Consider the following 22,368-nt stretch of genomic DNA (forward strand, 5'->3'; position numbering starts at 1 on the left):
TGCTTTTACCCGTACAAGGCTATCGACACGGACATGACATCGATATGTCCTCTTCTTAGTGACGAGCTGTTGGGTCACTGGATGGCTCTCGTACTTTCCGCCATGTTTGGCCTTCTTGGAGCTGTGGCGGCTGCCGCTGTAGCCATAATTTTCTTGGCTATTGGGCGAAAGAAAAAGAAGGCCAAGAAAAAGATAGTCCGCAAGCGCCGTAAGAAAGCGCGAAAACAGAAGTCCACTCAGACTGTTCCGACTCCTCCACCTCCTCCGCCTGCCGATCAGCCAGCTCTCGAGCTCAGCCAGGTGAACATCGCGGTCGACGTGCCCGTTCCCGTGCCCGTGATGGTACCGCGGAGGCGCCCGCACCACCACTGCAGGAAGGAACAGCCTATCATCATCGTGTCGACACCAGGTTGTTCCCAGCCGCAGCCGGTGGCAGCCATAACGGTGGCACCATCCCTCGCAGCTGCGCCACTGGCGGCTCCTGCTGCGATAATGCCACCGATGGCCATGCCTATGGGCGTGGTGTCCCAAGTCGCTGCTCCTGCGCCCACTTCTCCGGCGATATCCGTAATCACGACGAGAGGCTCGCGCGAATGCCACCGATGTGACCGGTCCCGTTCCTGCGAGTCGGCAGTGGCTTACACGAACATGGGATTTCAGGGTAGTCACGGGACTCTGGCGTACGCGCCAGCCGCAGAAGTCGTGTTGCCGATGCGTCGGCCTGTGTACTCGCCGCTACTGCCACCGGTGAGGCGGTCTACGTCACTGCGCACGCTGCGCCACACAAGGACAGTGTCGCCGGCGACCATGATGGTTTTACCATCGAACCGCATTGTTGGCAGTGCCGCGAGCGCGACGCCACCTCTGGTAACGAGACGTGCTTTTGTGCACATGGCACCTCGCCGTTATTGATGAACACGTGCTACATTTGCTGAGGCATTATTTGCGTGAAAGTTACAGAACGCGCGCCAATAAACCCGCTTTGTGAACGGTAGAAAAGGACAAAATTAAATAATAAAGCCATCTCGATAGTTTTTCATTCTAAAAAAATCACCTGCGATTTTGTGGATATCAATGTTCACTTTTGGGGACGCTTTGGTTGAAAAGTGATAATGGCTCGTTTCAAGAGCTATAATATACTCGCTAAGTATTTATATGTTTCTTTCTGCTCTAGCATTTGACTAGTCGGGTAAAACCTGTCCTTGAAGTTGTTAGCGCGCGCATTGAGGTTGAGGCTGTGGGGTGTTCTAGTTGAAATCACTGGCAAATACGAGGTAAGCTATACAATATAGACAATATGAGTGAATAACGGAGTTAGTCGGTTAGTTGTCGAGTGCAATGGCGCAAATCAATTTAGAGAATCGGCCAGGAATCGGGAGTTGCGGGGATTAAAAAAAAGAAACTTAATGTAACTAATCCGGAAAAAAGTTCATAATTTGAAATTTTGAAATAAACGCTCACTGGTAAATATATCACATAAATAATTAAATGTTACAGTGAACATAAAATGAGCATATGAGAAGGCAGAAAATTTAGCATGCGAATTATTCTGAGAACGCTGGGATTCAGGATACTAGGCACCAGATTCTGAGAGGGGCCAAACTTAAACGTAATGTTCCAGAGGACTACAGCCGTTCGACAAAAAAAACAACAAATACGCGAGTTCATTGCTACAGCGCCTGCATCAAACGGGGCTGCGGGCGTTTGTTAGATGCTTAGTTTCTTCATCCTTTACTGCTTGGTTTAGCGACAAGACCCCCAATTAAAAAGAAAGTCTGGTCTATCTCGAAAAATTGAAGGTCGCATCGTAAAAATTATGTGAATAAAACCAAGAGTGACTGCGCTAGGAAAGAACCACAGCGAAAGTTAAGTTCATCCAGAGCTTTTGAGTGAATTTGTCGACCCTTTGAAGTGTAAAACGGAGACGTGCTAAGAAGTGTTGAGGACACTCCCTACCATCACGGAAGTAACATAAAGGGGACAAACCATACCTTTGTTAGTATATGACTAAATGTTAAGTGGAGGCACTCGGCGTCGCAGTCTGGTAAGAGAGACTTGAAGCCTATAGCGGGGCAACCATATACTGTGGCAATTCAGCATTTAAACTACTGAAATTCAATAGAGGACAATACAGATTTAGAAAAGTTATCGGCAGAGAGGAAGAGCGAGAAAGAGAAAGAATAAACGTGTTTATTACGTGAATCGGCAGAAGCAAAGTTGCGGGGCTCTGTTGCCACCACTAGTGCGTCGGCAGGTTCATTTAGAGCTAAACCTTTGTGGCTTCGCACACACAGCGAAAGAGCGTGTTGTAAGTGTCTTTTAATAAGGTAGGCGCGGCAAGCGAAGAACAAACAGACGGTATGTTACATTATGCTTGATGACAAAGATAGAGGTAATTTGTGTATACCCAGAACGATTGCTGATAATTCAGGACAAAAGATAGAGGAAAAGCCAGGTACGTGAATGGAAACATACCAATTTCGAAATGGCGATAGAACACCGACAACTGCATTCTGTTCAAAGAAAAAGCGTGAGGACAACCGCTACTTTTAGTTCAAGGTGCGAAAAGTGACCTTCTGAAAATTCACTTAGGTACCGATAGGGCAAATGTGTTGAGCTATTTGGGAAAATGGCATCAAATTATATCTTATTAACTGCAAATGACCTAGTTTCCAATACGAAACGAGGGCGTCGCTGAAATACTGAACTCTATCTTCTCTTCACTGTTTACTCAGGAGCCTGAAGATGATCTCCCAGATTATTCCTTCCCTGATCACCATGAAATGCCTGGTGTAACATTTCAAGCGGTCCAACACAGAAAACTTCACTGTTCATGTGAAACTTCAAATAAATCATGTGCTTGAAGGCACACATTTGTTGGAGGTGCCGGGGGAATATTTAGGTACGATTTAGGTACGAATATTTAGGTCTCTCTCTCTCTCTCTTTCTTCTTTCTTCTTTAATGCGCCGTTCTGTATGCCGGGTTGAGTTGTCTCTTTCTCTGGGCATTCCTATTCTTTCCCATTTCTTTTTTCAATTTGTTGTTTCAATTTTGTTGTTTGTTTTATGTGATCGCGCTATTTTGCGCGACTGATGCGCCAATTTTTATGTTACCGTCAACTGTGCTTTACATTCCTATCCTGACAACTCTTTGTACTGCTTTACCGTTTTTATTTGTAACAATGTTGTGCAAGACCGCTATCATTGTAGGCATTTTTACCTCTGATGCATCGGTTTTCTGTTGTCATTTGTTCAATGACGCCCCCCTTATTCAATGCTCCCCTTGGGACCTGTAAGGTACCTTTAAATAAATAAATAAATAAATAAATAAATAAATAGATAAATACCACGAAGTTTCAAGAAAGAGCCAACGAAGGCTACCGCTTTGATAAAGTGGCCGAACCAAGCCTTGAGGGATACCTCTTCATTATTCTCTAATGAAGAGAACTCCCATTTCGCGCTATACAAAAATACACGTAAATACGCGATAATGCACTTTCGTAGACTTCTATTCTGAAGTGCCTTTAATAAAATGACATGTTCCACGCTGTCATAGCCCTCAATGACTTCAAAGGTGACTAAATTGGCGAATTGTTTCCCTCGTCGAGCAACATGGATTCGGCTTTCAAGGTCAACATGGGAACGTCAGATGAAGCGCTCACACATGCGTCCAATTTGACTATGGCTCAAAACCATGTTGCATAACACCCATTTATTTAGCCGGCCATGTAAGTTGGTTTCCGCAAGTTTTACAATGTTATATGTTAGACCAATGTCTTGTTCTTTGAGAAGACCTACATTTGCGAGCGTCCATTGAGTAGGAACTCGTGAATTCCTAATAAAATGCATTACAATGGTGGGCACATACCGAGTCGATATATTGTATACCATTGGAGTGCAGCACTAATTACGCAGTGCAATACCTTCGTAGTTCACGCTGGGAGCATGCCAAGTGCGTACACCAGAACGCTATCATATGACGGTACCACGTGCCATAACATATTTAAATAAGATGAGGAGCCTAAGAGAAGACGGCACAATTTTTATAATCTCCTTCCTCTAAAGAATATGGCTGCATAGAGTACTTTTAATTGAAATGTAGAAAAATGAAAAGGTAGAACTGTTTAGCCCCAGCTACTTCAAAATCTAAAATACGCTGCTCGGACAAGAGAAAAAAAAGGCCAGCAAGAACAGACTATCACGAAGCATTTTTCCCCCTTAAGCACCCTATTTATGAGCAATGCCCCCTGTGGGTATGCGCCACAATCATTCAAGGCAACAAGAACAAACACGCAGTCTTTCTTTTTCTTGTTATTCTTTTATAGCACGATTCATAACCACTATGAAAGACCAGCCTCATATTTGACGTACAAAGCACATTTGAAAAATAATTTGATTTACATTTCCGAAATTCTACCACTGCTGGAAAGGGCAAAAGATCGTAAAGTAAGGAAATAGCATATTTCTGCATTTCATTTCCTTTCGTCTTCTCAGCGGCCTCCGCGGATGCGATAGCCACCTCAGCTTTCACTGCACGAGCTGCCAGATTAGCGCGCGAACATTCCGAGGGGCGCTTCGGGCGGTTGGCACATCGTCGCCACTGCTCGTCTATTCGGCCTTTGGACGACGACGCTGCAAAGCTCGTCGCAAAATTCGACCCCTCGCGCTTAAATTTTCCGCCGTCCGGCGCAGCGTCACTGAGCCGCAGACAAGGCGACGCCTCGACATCAAGCCGGAACCAGCACCGTCCCACAAGGGTACCGCCGTGAGGCAAGGCTCAAAGACAATGTACTACTTGGACCCGACGCAAATCAAAGCGCAGCAGGGGTCCTCTGCGCGTACGAAGAGTGCGGTGTACCGAATGGTGCCTGCGGCACTCCCGGCCAGCGGCCTCCTACAACCGGTGGCCGGTACGATAATCGCCGGCGGCCTACAGTGCGACGAGTGCCCGCCGCAATGCCGACTGCAGCAGGTCTCCCTGGAAGACGCCAGGTACGGCGGCAAGGCAGCCGCAAGGGAACCGCAGATCGTGCGCGTCGTGCCCCGCGGCAAGGACGTCTTTCTGGAAGAAGTGAGGCCTCCGTCGCCGCAGCGACGCTCCAGGTCGGCTCGCCGTACTCTGCCGAACGTGATGGAAGTTATACGGGACCGCAACTGGGGTGGGTATGACAGGCTGAAGGCGGTGGAAGACAGCGAGTCCGAAGCGGTCGCCGAGTCCGACGCTTGCCCCGAGTGTATGGAGGAGCTGATGCGCCGGAGGCGTGCGCCGTACCTGGGGCCGGCTGCGGAGGACGCGTCGCTGGTCTACGTGACCAAGGCGCCCACCGCGAAACTGCTGTGCTCGCGACGCTCCGCGGCGTCGCCGCAGCGGACTTTGTCCCGTGGCTCGTCGCCCTCCCCGGAGCCCCGCTGTTCCACGTGCGCGGCGTGCAAGTCGTGCGGCACGGTGCGCCGCGGCTCGAAACACAAAACGAGCAGATCTCGGTCGAGGAGGTGGTACGAACAACTGTCACGTGGGGCTGTGTGAGAAAGGAACCACAAGGGGAGGACAGCTGGTCAAGTTGGCTCGATATTCATTGTATCAGGGCTAACAAATTAAGTGAGAAAGCTTGTCTGCAGGACATTTTGTGCAAACGCGTCTGCTGACAAATGCAGGCTGTGCATGCACAACTGTTCCGTACTTCCCAAGCGAAATTGACTTTGTTTCTGCCTTCTGGTGAACCTTGCATTACAGTGCCTATAATATGAACAAAACAGCGGAAAAATGAGTTAATAGAGTACAAAGAATCCAGCTATTAAAATTCTGGACTAATAAAAAAATTGCGTTGTGGCTTTGAATCTGCCAGTGTGACACACGGGCAATTACGGGATGCTTTAGTGGTAGTGTCACCACATGGCCTGTTCTTTTTTCAGGGTTCCGACTCTCGGTTCGACCCCTGAACCAGCATGGAATTTGTTAGTTTTCCATTTCTCTCTCTCTCGAAAGATTATAAGCTGTGTCGCAAGTGCTTTATAGGGCGTTCTTACATAGCAGACAACTGAATTGACGCTAGCGGTTTACTATTAAACTTTTCACCGTGGTGTTATCTCAATTTCCGGCACTGAAATATCTATCATATATAGTTGTTTTCTCTGATATTTTCTTAAGCTGTTGCGCATTGTTTCCCCCCAAGCTTTCTGCATATTCTCAGATTCTATCCGGTATGCGTCTTCTTGGCAGCCATCTAAAATTGTAGCTTATTGTGCCACCTGGAACGGCTTGTCGTATTAGCGCTTAATTTTGTTTTGATTTTGTTTCTGCTCTTGCATGCAGTATGGCAGTACTTCCCACAAATGACGAGCCAAATCCCCCGTCTTGTTACAATTTTAACACGATAATGTTAAGGGCCTCGTGCCGCATAAAATCCCGTGTGATTGTCGGCGTCTACGCATTTGTCCGTGAGCGAAAATTCCCGTATATATTTAGGTACAAGTACATGCAACGATTTGCTATAGAACACCCAGTATATGCGGGTTATATTGCCACACCATCTATCATTAAGGTTGCTCATACCTTGTTTTACGTTCTTGACCAAGTTATTCCTCGGAATTTTGAGAATGAGAACCCACATAGATATGTCATGAAACAAAACGCCGACAGCGCGTGCTCTTTATGTAAAATCTTCTGAGACTTAAATATTGAAAGTGTGAAACAATCACAGAAACCGGAAAATGACGTAATTTATTTGGCGTGGCTGCGCACTGCCTTTGGGATCGGCCCACGCAAGAGGCTGCGTTTCTACCAGAAAACTCGCCTCCGTGCATAGTGTATACGGCGCCAGCGTTTTTCGCTAAACATTGCGGTTACATAAGCAGCAGTTGCCGCGAAGCGAGAGCAGCAGTTCGGAATATTTGAATGATATCGCATTCCACTCTCAAAGGCGAAGCTTAAGCGTCCTCCAAGTCATTTTTCCATGATAAATGGGGCAACCGTAGTAGTGGGAAGTTGCTTAATTTCGAGTATCTGAGGTGCACCTTTAGGCGAGCTTTCTTCTTGAAGAAATTTATTCTGGAGTTCTACGTGCCATAAACACGATCTGATTATGATTTGTGAGTCCGGCCGTAATGGGGCACACTGGATTTTAATTTTAGCCACGTCGGGTTTTTTAACGTGCACCATATGTCCGTCCGATCTGTCCCGCTTCTGGTTAGAGGCGGGAATCAGTAAAGTATACACGCAACACTAAACACAAGAAAAAAAAGGCACTTTGGTGTAAACTTCGAAAGCGCAGAGAATGCCGTGTTAAAGTTGGTTTAGTACAGGAAGAGTAAGCGCTGGTACTTTGGTGAGCTTGAGGGAGTATCTATTTCTCAGCAAAGGCGCGCATACAGCACGCAGGAAGAACCTCTATACAGCTCGAAAATTGGTTCTTTTACAGGAAGCATTAAACTTACCTCAAAGACACTTGGAGCAAGCGAAAATTGACACTCGAGAGGCCTGAACGTCCCGAGTTTAACAGTAGAAGGGTTAAGAAAACACAGCGTGACCCCATTCTGGAGAAATATGATATGGTTTTTTCGGTAATACGGAAAGCGGTGCTTTGATTGGCTCTCATGCAGTTTTTGGTCCTATTTAGTTGTTGGGTATACCGGCCACCGTGTGATGATTTTTTAGACATCGCCAGTGCAGCTTCACAAAATGAATTCTCGCTGAACAATGGCGGATATCAAAGAAAGACCACTGACACCGGCATCTGTTTGTGTAATGGAAGTCCGTATAGGACATGACAGTGGGATGAGAATAACGTTATTTTCGCGCGTAATATAAGCTTCTGGCATGCCAGGCTTCCGAAGAGTTGGTGAGGCGAGCGTCTGGTTGTACAGGGGCTGGCATTTTTCTAGGTGTGGTGGCTGGGTTCTAAATGACCGTGTCAGAAGAGCACCGATCAATGTACTCTTTTAGGGAGCTTGTTTCCACTGCATGTAGAAGGCTTCACAGATTGTATTGTGTGCTATGCCCGAACAGAAAGTATAGCGACATGAGAGGTCAGCCTCAGGTTCATTTGTCTTTCACATTTAAATAAATTCCATTATTCCTTCCCTTCATAATTTTAATTTTCTTCCCCACAATTTTTTCTTTGCGAGGAGACGAGCTGCTGTCAGAAGAATTGCGTCGGCATAAAAGTAATCAGTGACCTTTATGTCCCCGATTCCCGATTCCTCATTTGTTGATTTAGAAGCTCAACCCCATCAACCAACATAATCGACGAACCACCGCAGCATGCGTAGCTCTTTTCGAACACAATAACCGACAGACAAGACTGCTTCCCCGCTGGGCGCCAGCCGGCGACGCGCTCCCTTTTATTGCTGCTCAGGCGACGGCGACGGCCACCGGTCTCTCGTACTTGGCCATCCTGAGCAGCACGTGCTCCATCGTGACGTCGGTCAGGATGACGTCTTGCGCGTGCTCGCTCAGCTGCTGCTTGAGGTTGTAGGCGGTCACTACGGCTTTGCTCCACGGCATCTTCAACTCGGTGGAATACTCCAGCGCCAGTGACAGCTGGCCCGTCGGCACCGCACCGGGAAAGGCTGACTGCACCTGCGCGGCGATGCTGACGTCAGTGGCAATGACTCGGGGGAAAAACGGGCCCATTGCTTCCTTTGTTGCGAGCAACTGGAGACAGAGGTTCGCGCCTTCCTATACCGAGGCTCCGCTTCGTCGTCCTGTCTCATGGCGCAGCGCGCACTTTACCGTAAGTGTCTGTTCACATGCAGACACACGTCGCAAAAAAAAAAAAGTGATGCAAACGATCGCTTTATCAGCATTTACTACCTTTTAACCAGCCATTTACTATATTCGAGAATTCAGACTTAACAAGCATGAATGACCTTCACTAATTCAGACATGGTAAATGTTAATTTAAACTTACGTGTTAGTGGCCTTTAGGGAACGCTAAGAAATGTTGTATTAAGACTAACCTGGTACCTCGTAGCGCGCATATGTGCTGACTACACTTACCGCAAATTTATGTTCGCAACTTCGCTTAGTCATCCGAATACATAGGTGCTCACCACATACTTACATATGGTAGTTTTCAAAAATATATGGCGTAGTAATTCGGTCATTGTATTGGGGGAAGCGTTGTTACTATTTATCATTTATTACTTTTTGTGCAGTTAGCCGAACATTAATATTTCCGACAAGCATCGCCTTTGATTGATGGTGTTATATCACTAAATGGCATGACAATGCGGTTCTCATTTTGTGGCATTTTCTTTCACTTGTTGATGTCTGTTTAAAAAAATAGGAGCGCCCTAATTAACTGTAACCACTGGAAGCGGCGCTCATAAAACAAACAGACCGTATCTTCTTTGAACGGTAAATGCCACTTACTACATTACTATCTACGGTTACTATGTTATTCGTGGAATTCTACTACCTGCTCTATAACCTTATGCCAAGTTCTTTGTATAGCAAAGGTTATTGCAGGCGGCCTTTCAACTAAAGGTTACTAATATCGTGTTCAGCTTTATTATGAGAAGTTACTAGCTTTTGGCTAGTAACTAACCCGTACTTTTTTTTTCTTAGAGTGAAGTGAGTATGAGTTAGGCTTAGACAGCCTCGGTGGGCGCCATTACGGTATCGTAGTATCCAACAGTTCGTCCGTCGGCGCAGCGTGGTCGGGTATGTAGCGCGCGTTTCCAAAGAATAGTTGATGACGTAGTGTGATGTCGCCCCTCCACCGGCTTCTTTCTTTCTTTTCTCTTTCTTTCTTTCTTTCTTTCTTTCTTTCTTTCTTTCTTTCTTTCTTTCTTTCTTTCTTTCTTTCTTTCTTTCTTTCTTTCTGTGGTTAACGTTTGTGCGTCCACATCCGTAGTGTGACGGCGAAATTTGTGAGAAAAAAAAATGTAAATCTTCAGAATTGCGAGCGCAACTGTGTTTCAATCATCGTTGCTGAAGACGAAGGATGGAAAAGATAGCGCACTTGTGCTACCTTGCAGAATCACAATTCAATTTCCTGCGAAGCTGTTTGTTTCTAGCAGACGCGATACAAATTTGAGTTGCCTCACTTCATGCTTTAAAACATTGTCCGCATATGACTAGCCTGTTTGAAACCTTGTTGCAATAAAATGCTTTCGAGTAGTTAAGGAAATTTTTGCAAAGGCGGTAATTATTCCACATGCATCCTACTTCGCGGGAACACTAGACGTAATGTTCGTCCTATTTTTTCTAAATTTTATCTTGATACCGTTCTCCTATACACCGTTCTCCAAGGAGCGCGGGCTAAATAGTACGTTGTTATGAGCACACAGTTAGAGCGAACCGGATCATTTGCATGCGTAATTAAATGCTAGCACTTTAACTAATCCACACTCTAGGATCTTCATCTACACATTACTTATAACATAACCACAATTTTAAGCAAATATAAACAAACAGCCTTCTTTTGTTCCCCGATAACTCCGGGAAAATATGCTACGAACCTCGTACAAATCATAAAAGCACAAAAATATTGAGCATTCAATATTGTTTGCAAATAATTTGACCAGGAAAGTTAAAATTTCGTCATACGTTACACTTAACACGGCCCCAATTTCAATTTAAAAAATCTGGACATTGGAATATGTAGTTGACAACGGTGACATGGAAATTTCAAACACTTGTTTCATGGCGTTTCCAATTTCCCACGCATTTAGATAAATTGATCTTAGTAGCAAGAGTAGTTTTCCCAGAGAAGCGGGCTAGCTTTTGCGCCACGCATAGCGCGCTGGAGCGCATGCGTACGTAATTTATTGTAAAGGCTGCCATTAGGCCACCTACTAAGCACTTTCCCTATATATTACCTTTAAGACATCCATTATGTTCAAAAAAAGGAAAAAAAAATACGGTGCCTTGTGCAGTTCACCGAGAGAACACCGGGGAGACCTTATTTGCAACGCTTCTAATTAAGCCTCGAGCTTGAAAGTTTCGCCACGCATTGCACAACGTGAAAACATGCAAGACATGTAAAAATTAGCTGATAATGTTTTTGAGCATGCCTAGTCGTACTAACATCACTGTAAAATTACACCTTCCTTTGCGGGTTCGGATCTTGATGGAGACATCTTGTACGAACTTTCAGAGGCAGCGCCCTTGAATGACAATTTCGAGCGAAGGTTGCTCCAGGTAAACAGGTAAATGGCATTGCGAGGCTAAGACAGAGGTCGCAGGATCAAACCCCTGCCATGGCGGCGGCCGCATTCCGATTACCCGCCGTGGTTGCTCAGTGGCTATGGTGTTAGGCTGCTGAGCACGAGGTCGCGGGATCAAATCCCGGCCACGGCGGCCGCGTTTCGATGGGGGCGAAATGCGAAAACACCCGTGTACTTAGATTTAGGTGCACGTTAAAGAGCCCCAGGTGGTCGAAATTTACGCAGTCCCCCACTACGGCGTGCCTCATAATCAGAAAGTGGCTTTGGCACGTAAAACCCCATAAAAAAATAATCGATGGGGCGAAATGCAAAAACGCCAGTGCATTATGTGCATGGTAATAAACCCCAAGTGACCATCAAAATTAATCCGGAGTACACCATTGCAACGGCCTCATAATTATATCGCGGTTCTGGCACGTAAAAAGCCCAGTATATTTATTTTTAGCCCTAGCGCTTGCGCGCCCAGCCTGTATGGCGGCTAAGCGAGAATGGCAATTATGGGCTGTGGACTGACTTATCCGAATGAATCAGTTGTGAACGAACAATACTAACGGCAGCAAAAACCGTCGCGAGTCTAGCAGGTGACAGGATTGAACTGAAAACAAGAAAAAATCACCCAGAAACTACACTGGAGTTGTCTAAGCAATGCGTAAGCACTGTGACACTTGTTCATCGCCACGCATACGACGCGCGATTGATGAAGCAGTAAATGGTTGACTTAATGTATACTTTATTGGCCTTGTAATGTGTTTTGGCTTCTGGTCCGACCCTCTACGTTAACTAAACGACTGCGGTGCCAGACTTTCCTTTATTAGTGTTAAAATCTGCTGTAATGGCGCTTCACATAAACTTTGCTTACCATGACTGCTCCATCCGGGCTGTCCACTGATGACGTCACGGATTTGTTGTCAAGGTTCTTCATCACGCGAATAACTTCAAATGGTGTTGTCATCCTGGTTTTGTAGGATACGCACTACCGCAGCTTGAAAATAATTGTAACGGATGCGTGGTGTCACCACAAAGTAAGATGCGAGACTATACGTCGGTATGGACAAAACTGGCGCTTCTTTCGGGAGTTATACTAGTATAGATAATTATGCAAGTTTCTTCTCAAACACTGTTACAAAGCATATTGCATTAAGTTCCTGCAAGTGATCTCAAATAAGCTGAGTTGCTGTCTTTCGCCAACAGATTAATCTGGGCGGAGTCCCAAAAATGACCACAGACAACAGTGGGCGGCAAGTCTTATACAATGCCGAGGCTAGTTGAGCAATTGATTGTAATTCACTAACCTGGTTGTGTATGTCGTTAATGGCTGCGCTGTTCTGCAACGTTGCTGGCTTTAGCTTGACGAGAATGATGGACCCACGGCAGTACCGCTTCTGGAGATCGCTGATGGAGCCTAGGCACTGGAACTGGCCATTAAGCATGATCGCCATGCGGTCCGAGATGACCACGCAGTCCGACACACTTTTGGTAACGATCATGATCGCTGATTTGACCAGCTGCCGCAAGATCTCGATGGAGCGGTAGATCTTTCGCTTAGACATCGTGTCCAGTCCCGTGGCAGGGTCGTTCATGAGCACTACTGGAGGAAGGCCGACGATGGAGATGGCCACGGCAAGTTTGCGGCGAGTCACTGCGCTGTAGTTCAAAGGAGAGCACAGAAAGAAAGCACTGGTTGACATTTCTCTTTTGTAAGCGAACAACGGTAAAAACAAAACAAAACAAGAGCACATAAGACAGTGCACAAGAGAGGGCGCTGTCTTGTTTTGCCCATTTGCAGCACTGTTTGCTCCGAAATTATCCACCAGCTAGCCCACCTATCGCGTTATAGTGACATATACGCTTACGTGAGGTAACGATAAGCGAAATTGCGTTAAGCAAGGGTAAATATCGGGCTTCATGTAGCTGAATTCGGAAAGGGAAATAACACATCCGGAAAAACAAACAGATTATGCAAAGTAAGATAATTCATTTACGCGAAACTCTATGCTTAAAAAAAAATTATGGCGTTTTACGTGCCAAAACCACCTTCTGATTATGAGGCACGCCGTAGTGGAGGGCTCCGGAAATTTCGACCGCCAGGGGTTCTTTAACGTGCACCTAAATCTAAGTACACGGATGTTTTCGCATTTCGCCCCCATCGAAATGCGGCCGCCGTGGCCGGGATTCGATCCCGCGACCTCGTGCTCAGCAGCCCAACACCAGAAACTCTATGCTGAAATAGCAGTTCCATCATATGCAAATAAGTCAGCAACCTACATTCATTGTCACGTGAACCAGTGGATAAAGCACTGCTCCCTGCAGATGCTTCGTCGCATTCAGCACTCAAGGAGAGCACCTAATTTCCGCTCATTAACTTGACCGATCTCCGCGTATATACACAACTTGAATTTTGACAATGTCCGAATGAATGCAGGATAAGCGATAAAGAGTACCAAATGGCACCGACGCAAAGCTATCAATCAGGGAGTTGACGACGACGAGGTGGTATTGCATGTATTATCTGACAGCCGCGTCACGCTGCTACTGATATATAGGTAGTTTGTCTAGTGTATGGATATATATGTACCAATGGTGAAATATGTCTACGGAATAGTTACGCTTTCTTTAGCCTGTTGGGTTTTCTCACTTCTGATGCATATCTGTTTCTTATGTTGCCGAGCGCCCTGTCACATATATTAAACACCCACCGTTGTTGCTCAGTGGCTGTGGTGTTGGGCTGCTGAGTACGAGGTCGCGGGATTGAATCCCGGCCACGGCGGCCGCATTTCGATGGGGGCGAAATGCGAGAATACCCGTGTATTTAGATTTAGGTGCACGGTAAAGAACCGCAGGTGGTCGAAATCTCTGGAGTCCTCAACTACGGCATGCCTCATAATCAGAAAGTGGTTTTGGCACGTTAGGTGCACGGTAAAGAACCCGAGGCGGTCGAAATCTCTGGAGTCCTCCACTACGGCATGCCTCATAATCAGAAAGTGGTTTTGGCACGTAAAACCCCATAATTTAATTTTACCATTTATTAAACACAAAGAAAGGGGGTTAACCGAGTGGCTCGATTTTTATAAGTCATATCATAAGGAGCCCACAAACACTGACACCAAGGACAACATAGGGAAATTACTGTTGCTTAATGAATGAAATAAAGAAACGATAAATTAATTGAAATGAAAGTGGAAGAAAAAAACAACTTGTGGTAGGTGGGGAACGATCCCACAAGCTTCGCATTTCGCGTGCGATGCTCTACCAATTGAGCTATTGCGGCGGCGCTTCCCCGTCCACTTTCTTGGGTATTTGTGTTTCCTTGTAAAACCCTGGGAGCGTTAGGCAGCGCCACCACTCAAATATCTTGGCGGCGGACGTGGAACATCCTTTCTGCTGCAGGTGACATTAGAGCATGGTCTTTTTGGGTTAAGGCAACCGGTCAATAAACCCACACATGCTACTCCACCAACTTCGCATTTCGCATGCGATGCTCTACCAATTGAGCTACCACGGCGCCGTTTCCCCGTCCACTTTCTTCGGTGTCTATGTTTCCTTACAGAACCTTGGGAGCATTAGCCAGCGCCACCACTCACAGACCTTGGCGGTGGACATGGAACATCCTTTCTGCCGAAGGTGTCATGAGAACGTGATATTTTTGGGTGAAGGCAACTGGTCAATAAACCCACACAGGTAGCACATCACTTCTAACAGAAAATCCCCTTACACTGAGGGCATTAAAGAAAAATACGCATTTATGGCACATATTTGTTATTAAATTATTAGAATCAGTAAACATTACACAAGATAAAGTGCCGTTTTGTCTCAGAGGAATACAAGTTTGGGCATTTGCTCTTTGTAACGCTTTTTTGGCGCACACATACTGGTCTGGAACACGAGTGGCGTCCATGGAGTTCTTAATTTAAAAATAATTCAAGGTTTTACATGCAGAAACCACGATCTGATTAGACACGATGAAGTGGAGGACACCAGATTAATTTTGACAACCTGGGGCTCTGTAACGCACACTAAAATTTGAGTGCACGAGCGTTTCTGCATTTCACCCTCATGAAAATACGGTCGCCGCGGCCCGTATCGCACTCGTGACCTCCACCAACGTGGTGTAACGCCATATCTACTATTACAGGCTACTGCGGCGGGCTACAGCGTCCTTGACTAGAAAGCGTTGGACACATTCTGAGTACGCTGAATGACATGAAATGGCGATCGCGATATATTTAAAGTGACCAACTGTCCTCATAATAATAATAATAATAATAATAATAATAATAATAATAATAATAATAATAATAATAATAATAATAATAATAATAATAATAATAATAATAATAATAATAATAATAATAAGTCAATTTATTTCCACAGCAGGACAAAGGCCTCTCCAAGCGATCTACAATTACCCCTCTCTCACGCCAACTGACCCCATCCTATGCCTGGAAATTTCCTAACTTCGTCCCACCACCCAGTTTTCTGCCGTCCTCGACTGCCTTTCCCTTTTGTTGGCACCCATGCTTCCTCTTTGTGTCAAATATAGAATATCGGCTACCCCTGTTTCCTCTCGAACCTACACCACTGCCTTGCTGTCTCGTAATGTTACACTTATCATTTCTCTTTCCACCGCCGTTCATCGTGCAGCCGTTAACATTTACAAATTCTTTGTTTCAACTTTCTGCCCCCCATTTTAGTACCGGTAGAATGCCGATCATGACTTGCCCGCCGCTCAAGAACGCAGGCGTTCGTAGCAGTTATATCTGACGGGAATGGTATTTACCTTGTCGAGTCCACGGTGTCGTCGGCGACGGCTCTGAGGTTGAGCAGCAGGATCATGTGGTCGATCATCTTCTCGATGGCGTCGCCCGTCATGCCGCGCACGCGGGCGTACAGCGTCAGCGTCTGGCGCACCGTCAGCCGACCGAGCACGCCGTCGTAGTACGGGCAGAAGCCGATGCGCTGCTGCCACGCGGCCGTGTTGCTGAGCAGGGTGTCGCCGATCAGCGCGCTGCCGGACGTGGGCGACTGGACGCCGGACAGGATGTCCAGCAGCGTCGTCTTGCCGCAGCCCCGCAGGCCGAGCACCACGAACGTCTCGCCGGGGTCCACGTGGAACGTCAACCCGCGCAGCACCTGTCGCATTACAACGGGCCAGGGGGTTTCGTGGCAGAACGTTTTTGGGGGCAATCGGTTTTCTGCTGTGCATAAGTGACCCCAAAACGCGATTCAGGTCTGAATGAAACGTGTCACACATATCCCTTTGTCGATTAGCTCAATCTTTAGTTTTTTTAAGATTTTGTCTTAAACTCCGGCTAAGTCGTCCTTGTTTTATATGACGCCTTTTCCCCCGTTTGCTTCATTTCGGGCGCAGGCGAGATGCAAGCAAAGATATTTCAGCCTTTTTTTTGTGCTTTTGCAGATTCAAACTTGTCGCTTTTATTGCACACTTACTGATTTCATTGCGCCCCCTACTATCCAGTCGTTTAAAAGAATGCTGCGGAGGAAACAAGCTCTTTAATAATAATAAAGAATAGTTCGAAAACGTTTGGTAAAAAAAGCTCAATGGAGAACAAGTAACACGTGTATCTTCAGTTGGAAAGAATGTGCCTTTTAAGCACATCCCAACTTGCATTGCACATCTTCGAGAATATCACGACACCCGCCGTGGTTGCTCAGTGGCTATGGTGTTGGACTGCTGAGCACCAGGTCGCGGGATCGAATCCAGGCAACGGCGGCCACATTTCGGTGGGGGCGAAATGGGAAAACACCCCTGTACTTAGATTTAGGTGCACGTTAAAGAACCCAAGGTGGTCAAAATTCCCGGAGTCCTCCACTACGGCGTGCCTCATAATCAGGAAGTGGTTTTGGCACGTTATACCCCATAATTTATTTTTTCTTTAGACAAACATCCTCGTCATCACGGCCTACGAACATCAAGACCTACAATAAAGTTAAAATAAAACGGACACATTTCTGTTCCATACAAAGTGCGAATCTTAAACTCTAATGGTATTCGCTTGATCGCATGCGCAGCTCACCAAGCATCAAGACGGCAAGTTGGGCCAGTTGATTAGGGTTCCACTGTAAGCTTCGTAACAGCGCAACACAAGACGCGGACAAAAAAAGGTAAAAACGGTGACACGAATGTCGAATATGAAATTTTCGCGAATGTCCTCGTTTTTAACCTTCCTTTTGTCCGTGTCCTGTGTTGCGCTGCTGCGAACCTTACAAATGCTCCCCAAGCAGGTTCTTATGGTTCTTTAAGAACGCCAGGCTCCTCTACTCCGTGTGCTCCAGGATCGATCTGACTTGGGAAGTGAGAAGAGGATAGGCGAGATCTAGCTGAGAGGAGGCCACGTGACACGTGCATCCACGCCGAGCGACCAGTTTGAGACTCCGGCCGAAGGGAGGCCAAACGGGCGGCACGGGAGGACTGGAGCTTGCGTGCGGCGCGCGTACATTTTCCAGCCGGACCGTGCCAACGGTTTTTACTGGCATTATTTTGACGGCCGTGGCGTTTTCCTGTGGGACTGTCAGCTACTTATCATTGTATCACCTCGAAACTGCATACTGTATACCCGATAGTGTCTACTGTATACTCGAAACGTGTGCGTGTGCTGTTGCTGCTGCACCTCGCCCAGCTAGGGGAGGAGTTTTATTTCGACGGTCGCTTTTACGCTATAGCAAGTTTCTTTTTTTCAAGGGGCTTTCCCTGCACGCCGACATGTACCAGCTGCATGCCGCCCGTCGTCGAAGTCAGGTTTGAATGTTTACGGTGGCCGTGGCCGTGGCCGCGGCATCACAGGGGCACACACACCTCCGGGTTAAAGAAGTCGGTTGGGAAGTCACGTCTCCTGCTCGTATTGTGGGTGGCTTACACATTTACAAGGACTGAACGAGGGGTTCGGAGCGACCAACCGAATACACTAGAATGATTCCCAGCGTGCGGCTCCTTGCCGGGTCACTGAGACGTCTAAAAGGCTAAGAAGCCTTGCCCGTTCCCCCGTAGGCTCGAAAAATTCAAATTGTCAGAGTTGAGCGAGAAGAAACACTACGCGGCATAACACTACTTAACGTAATTATGCTGACTGAGCTTCTTGGTACGTCACAAAATAAAGCCATGTAAGCAGCCCCTACAGTTCTAAGCGAAAATACTGACTGACGTAGTGCATCGTGGTCGCGCACTGAATGAAATTCTGCATGGGGTTCTGAAATTCTGCAGAATGTCTTGCAGAATGAAATTCTGCAAGACCACGATATGGTCATCAGGCCCGTCGTAGGAGTGGTGGATTGATTTTGACCACCCACGGTTCATTAACGTACATCCAATCGACACACGGATTCTCTTTTTCTTCTTGCGTGTTTCGTCTCCATATACATGTAGCTGCCGTGGCCAGGATTTGATCCTGCGCAGGGGCTTAGCAGCGCAACGTCAAAGCCACTTTGCCACCATGGAGGGTGCGGCCGCGCACTATAGTAAGTTATGACGTGGCTTGTAAGCTACGGCTATTCTGAAAGTGAACATGAACAGACAAAATATACTAAGCTCCGAAGAAGATCAGGCGTCAGCGCCAAGAAAGGTTTATGTTTTATATCCTCTCCGAGTGAAATCGCTACCCGCTGGTTTCTGTCCATCACGCATGCTGTGCCTCCTGTTGGCGAAGGTGGGAACGGCAGGATGGGTGATGTTGCAAAACACGTACCTGTCGGTTGCCGACGTTTTTGCGAATGTCGAGCACAACGAGCGCCGGCTTCGAGAAGTCGTTGCCGGCGATAATCTTCTCAACGAGCTTTTTCTCTTCGGCCACCCCGTCGCGCAATGGCTGAGCTGTCGCTGCCGTCGTCTGTGCGCTAGACCGGAACCAGGGCCGCAGCATCCCGTGTTCGAACAAGCCGAGCAACACAAGAAGGACGAAGCCTTCCACGAGCATGACGAGTAGCTCTACCAGGACGGCGTCCCTGCATTCTCAAGAGAGGTTTTGTTTCCTACTCGTACGGTGACCTATCGCGAGTGAGTACAGGCTTGCCATTAATTCGTATTTTCTTCCCGCAAACACATATTTCCAGAAAACACTTTGGGCTCCGAGGTTGCCGTCGTTCTTAATGATCCCGGATGCAGCGCTTGTGAACTTGAGGATTTGCAAGTTTGCTGTCACGCTCGGCATTAAGTTTAAGGCCGCTTCCCCCTCTTTCTATTTTATTGCCTATTCTGAGTAGCATATAGATAATTAAAACCGTAATTAGAGTTTTCCATCTATATATTATGGGGAAGAATATTTACAGGGGACATATCTACACAGGGAGAATGCAGCTCTGTAACACAGGACAGAGCGACACCACTGATCGACGCCAGCGTCACATCATCTTCCTCTTCTCCTCACAACGTCTTTCCATAGCGACACAAATTACTACCTATATATATATATATATTGGATGCTGGAACCCGAGAGTATATGACACTCAAACTGCAGTCTGATTAGCTCCACCAGAGCGCCACCGGCAGGTGTTGAACCGACTTTTCAGCGGCTGCAAATAGCTCCATTCTGCTAAATCCTTGTATCGCCTTAAGTTAAGCTCATCACCATCATCATCATCAGTCTGGTTACGCCCACTGCAGGGCAAAGGCCTCTCCCATACTTCTCCAACTACCCCGGTCATGTACTAATTGTTGCCATGTCGTCCCTGCAAACTTGTTAATCTCATCCACCCATCTAACTATCTGCCACTCCCTGCTACGCTTGCCTTCCCTTGCAATGCAGTCCGTGACCCATAATGACCATCGGTTATCTTCCCTCCTCATTGCATGTCCTGCCCATGCCCATTTCGTTTTCTTGATTTGAGCAAAGATGTCAATAACACGCGTTTGTTCTTTCACCCAGTCTGCTGTTTTCTTATCCCTTAACGTTACACCCATCATTCTTCCTTCCACAGCTCGTTGCGTCGTCCTCAATTTAAGTAGAGCCCCTTTCGTAAGCCTCCAGGTTTCTGCCCCGTACGTGAGTAGTGCTAAAATACAGGTGTTCTACACTTTTCTCTTGAGGGATAATGGCAACCTGCTGTTCATGATCTGAGAATGCCTGCCAAACGCACCTCAGCCCATTCTTATTCTTCTGATTATTTCAGTCTCATGATCCGGATCAGTGGTCACTTCCTGCCCTAAGTAGATGCATTCCCTTACCACTTTCAGTGCCTCACTACCTATCGTAAACCGCTGTTCTCTTCCGAGACTGTTAAAGATTGCTTTAGTTTTCTGCAGATTAATTTTTAGACTCACCCTTCTGCTTTGCCTCTCGAGGTCAGTGAGCATGCATTGCAATTGGTCTCCTGAGTTACTAAGCCAGGCAATATAATCAGCGAATCGGAAGATTCTAAGGTATTCTTCATCAACTTTTATCCCCAATTCTTCCCACTCCAAGTCTCTGAATACCTCCTGTAAACACGCTGTGAAAAGCATTGGAGTGATCGTATCTCCCTGTCTGACGCCTTTCTTTATTGGGATTTTGTTGCTTTCTTTATGGAGGACTACGGTGGCTGTGGAGGTGCTATAGATATTTTTCAGTCTTTTTACATATGATACGGCTCATCTACACCCTGATTCCGTAATACTTCCATGAATGCTGTTGTTTCGACTGAATCAAACGCTTTCTCGTAATCAACGAGAGCTAGAAATAAGGGTTGGTTATATACCGCACATTCTCTTATCACCTGATTGATAGTGTGAATGTGGTCTATTGTTGAGTAGCCTTTACGGAATCCTGCCTGGTACTTTGGTTGATAGAAGTCTAAGATCTTCTTCCTGATTCTATTTGCGGTTACCTTAGTAAATACTTTGTAGACAACGGGCAGTGAGCTAATAGGTCTATAACTTTTCAAGTCTTTGGTGTCCCTTTTTTTATGAACAGCACTAAGGTCCTCTTCCTGAGTTAAGGCCGAATACCTGTTCTGTAGCTTGATTCGGAATTCCTCTATTTTCCCTCTTACCACTAACTCATTGATCGGCTTCTTATGTACCAGTTTCTTCCGTTCCCTGCTCAGGTCCAGGCTAATTCGAGTTCTTACCATCCTATGGTCACTGCAGCGCACCTTGCCGAGCACGTCCAGATTTCTATGATGCCCGGGTTAGCGCAGAGCATGAGGTATATTTCATTTCTAGTCTTGCCATTCGGGCTCCGCCACGTCCACTTTCGGCTATCCCGCTTGCGGAAGAAGGTATTCATTATCCGCATATTATTCTGTTCTGCAAAGTCTACTAATAACTCTCCCCTGCTATTCCTACTGCCTATGCCATATTCCCCCACTGATTTGTCTCCAGCCTGCTTCTTGCCTACCTTGGCATTGAAGTCGCCCATCAATATAGTGTATTTTGTTTAGACTTTGGCCATCGCCGATTCCTCGTCTTCATAGAAGCTTTCGGCTTCCTGGTCATCATGACTGGTTGTAGGGGCGTAGACCTCTACGACCTTCAATTTGAACCTCTTATTAAGTTTCACAACAAGACCTGCCACCTTCTCGTTAATGCTATAGGATTCCTGTATGCTACCAGCTATATTCTTATTAATGAGGAATCCGACTCCTAGTTCTCGTCTCTCCGATAAATCCCGGTAGCACAGGACGAGCCCGCTTTTTAGCAATGTATATGCTTCATTAGTCCGTCTACCTTCATTGAGCCCTATTATATACCATTTACTGCGCTCTAATTCCTCCAATAGCACTGCTAGACTCGCCTCACTAGATGACGTTCTAGCGTTAAACGTTGCCAGGTTCAGATTCCAATGGCGGCCTGTCCGGATCCAGGGATTCTTAGCACCCTCTGCTGCGTCACAAGTCTGACCGCCGCCGTGGTCAGTTGCTTCGCAGCTGCTGGGGACTGCGGGCCGGGGTTTGATTGTTGTATTCATATAGGAGGTTGTTGCCAAGTACTGCACCAGGGTGGCCAATCCGGTGAGGGATTGCGTTACAGGTTCTGGCCACCGGGATCAGGCCGCACTCCACGCCTGTTTGTGGAATTTTATGAACACGCGGATTTTTTTTTTAAATCCGGGATTCAAACCACAGTCCTCTTGCACGCGAGGCGGATACTCTACCTCTACGCCACCACTGCATCTTAAGTTACGGTATTGAGGAAAAGCAGGGGCGAGAACTGAACTCGACGAACAGAGAAACGTGTTCACACACAAACCCAAACATGAGCATGACTTG

General features: G+C 46.6%; 1 protein-coding gene and 1 long non-coding RNA gene across 2 annotated transcripts in view; one reads left to right on the forward strand and one right to left on the reverse strand.

Annotated features, from left to right (window-relative positions):
- Window positions 1–22,368, forward strand: part of LOC135898395 (uncharacterized) — a 118,275-nt gene that overhangs the window by 8,921 nt on the left and 86,986 nt on the right. The window lies entirely within an intron of this gene.
- Window positions 8,305–22,368, reverse strand: part of LOC135898394 (phospholipid-transporting ATPase ABCA3-like) — a 37,710-nt gene continuing 23,646 nt past the window's right edge. The window contains exons 15-18 of the mRNA XM_065427303.1: window positions 18,873–19,128; window positions 15,950–16,302; window positions 12,465–12,816; window positions 8,305–8,578 (exon numbers count right to left, since the gene is read on the reverse strand). Of these exons, the coding sequence (XP_065283375.1) occupies window positions 8,351–8,578; window positions 12,465–12,816; window positions 15,950–16,302; window positions 18,873–19,128 (1,189 nt within the window). The 3' untranslated portion in view covers window positions 8,305–8,350. The remainder of the gene's footprint in view (window positions 8,579–12,464; window positions 12,817–15,949; window positions 16,303–18,872; window positions 19,129–22,368) is intronic.

This window comes from Dermacentor albipictus, chromosome 4, assembly GCF_038994185.2.
Source record: "Dermacentor albipictus isolate Rhodes 1998 colony chromosome 4, USDA_Dalb.pri_finalv2, whole genome shotgun sequence".
In the NCBI taxonomy this organism is placed as follows: Eukaryota; Metazoa; Arthropoda; class Arachnida; order Ixodida; family Ixodidae; genus Dermacentor; species Dermacentor albipictus.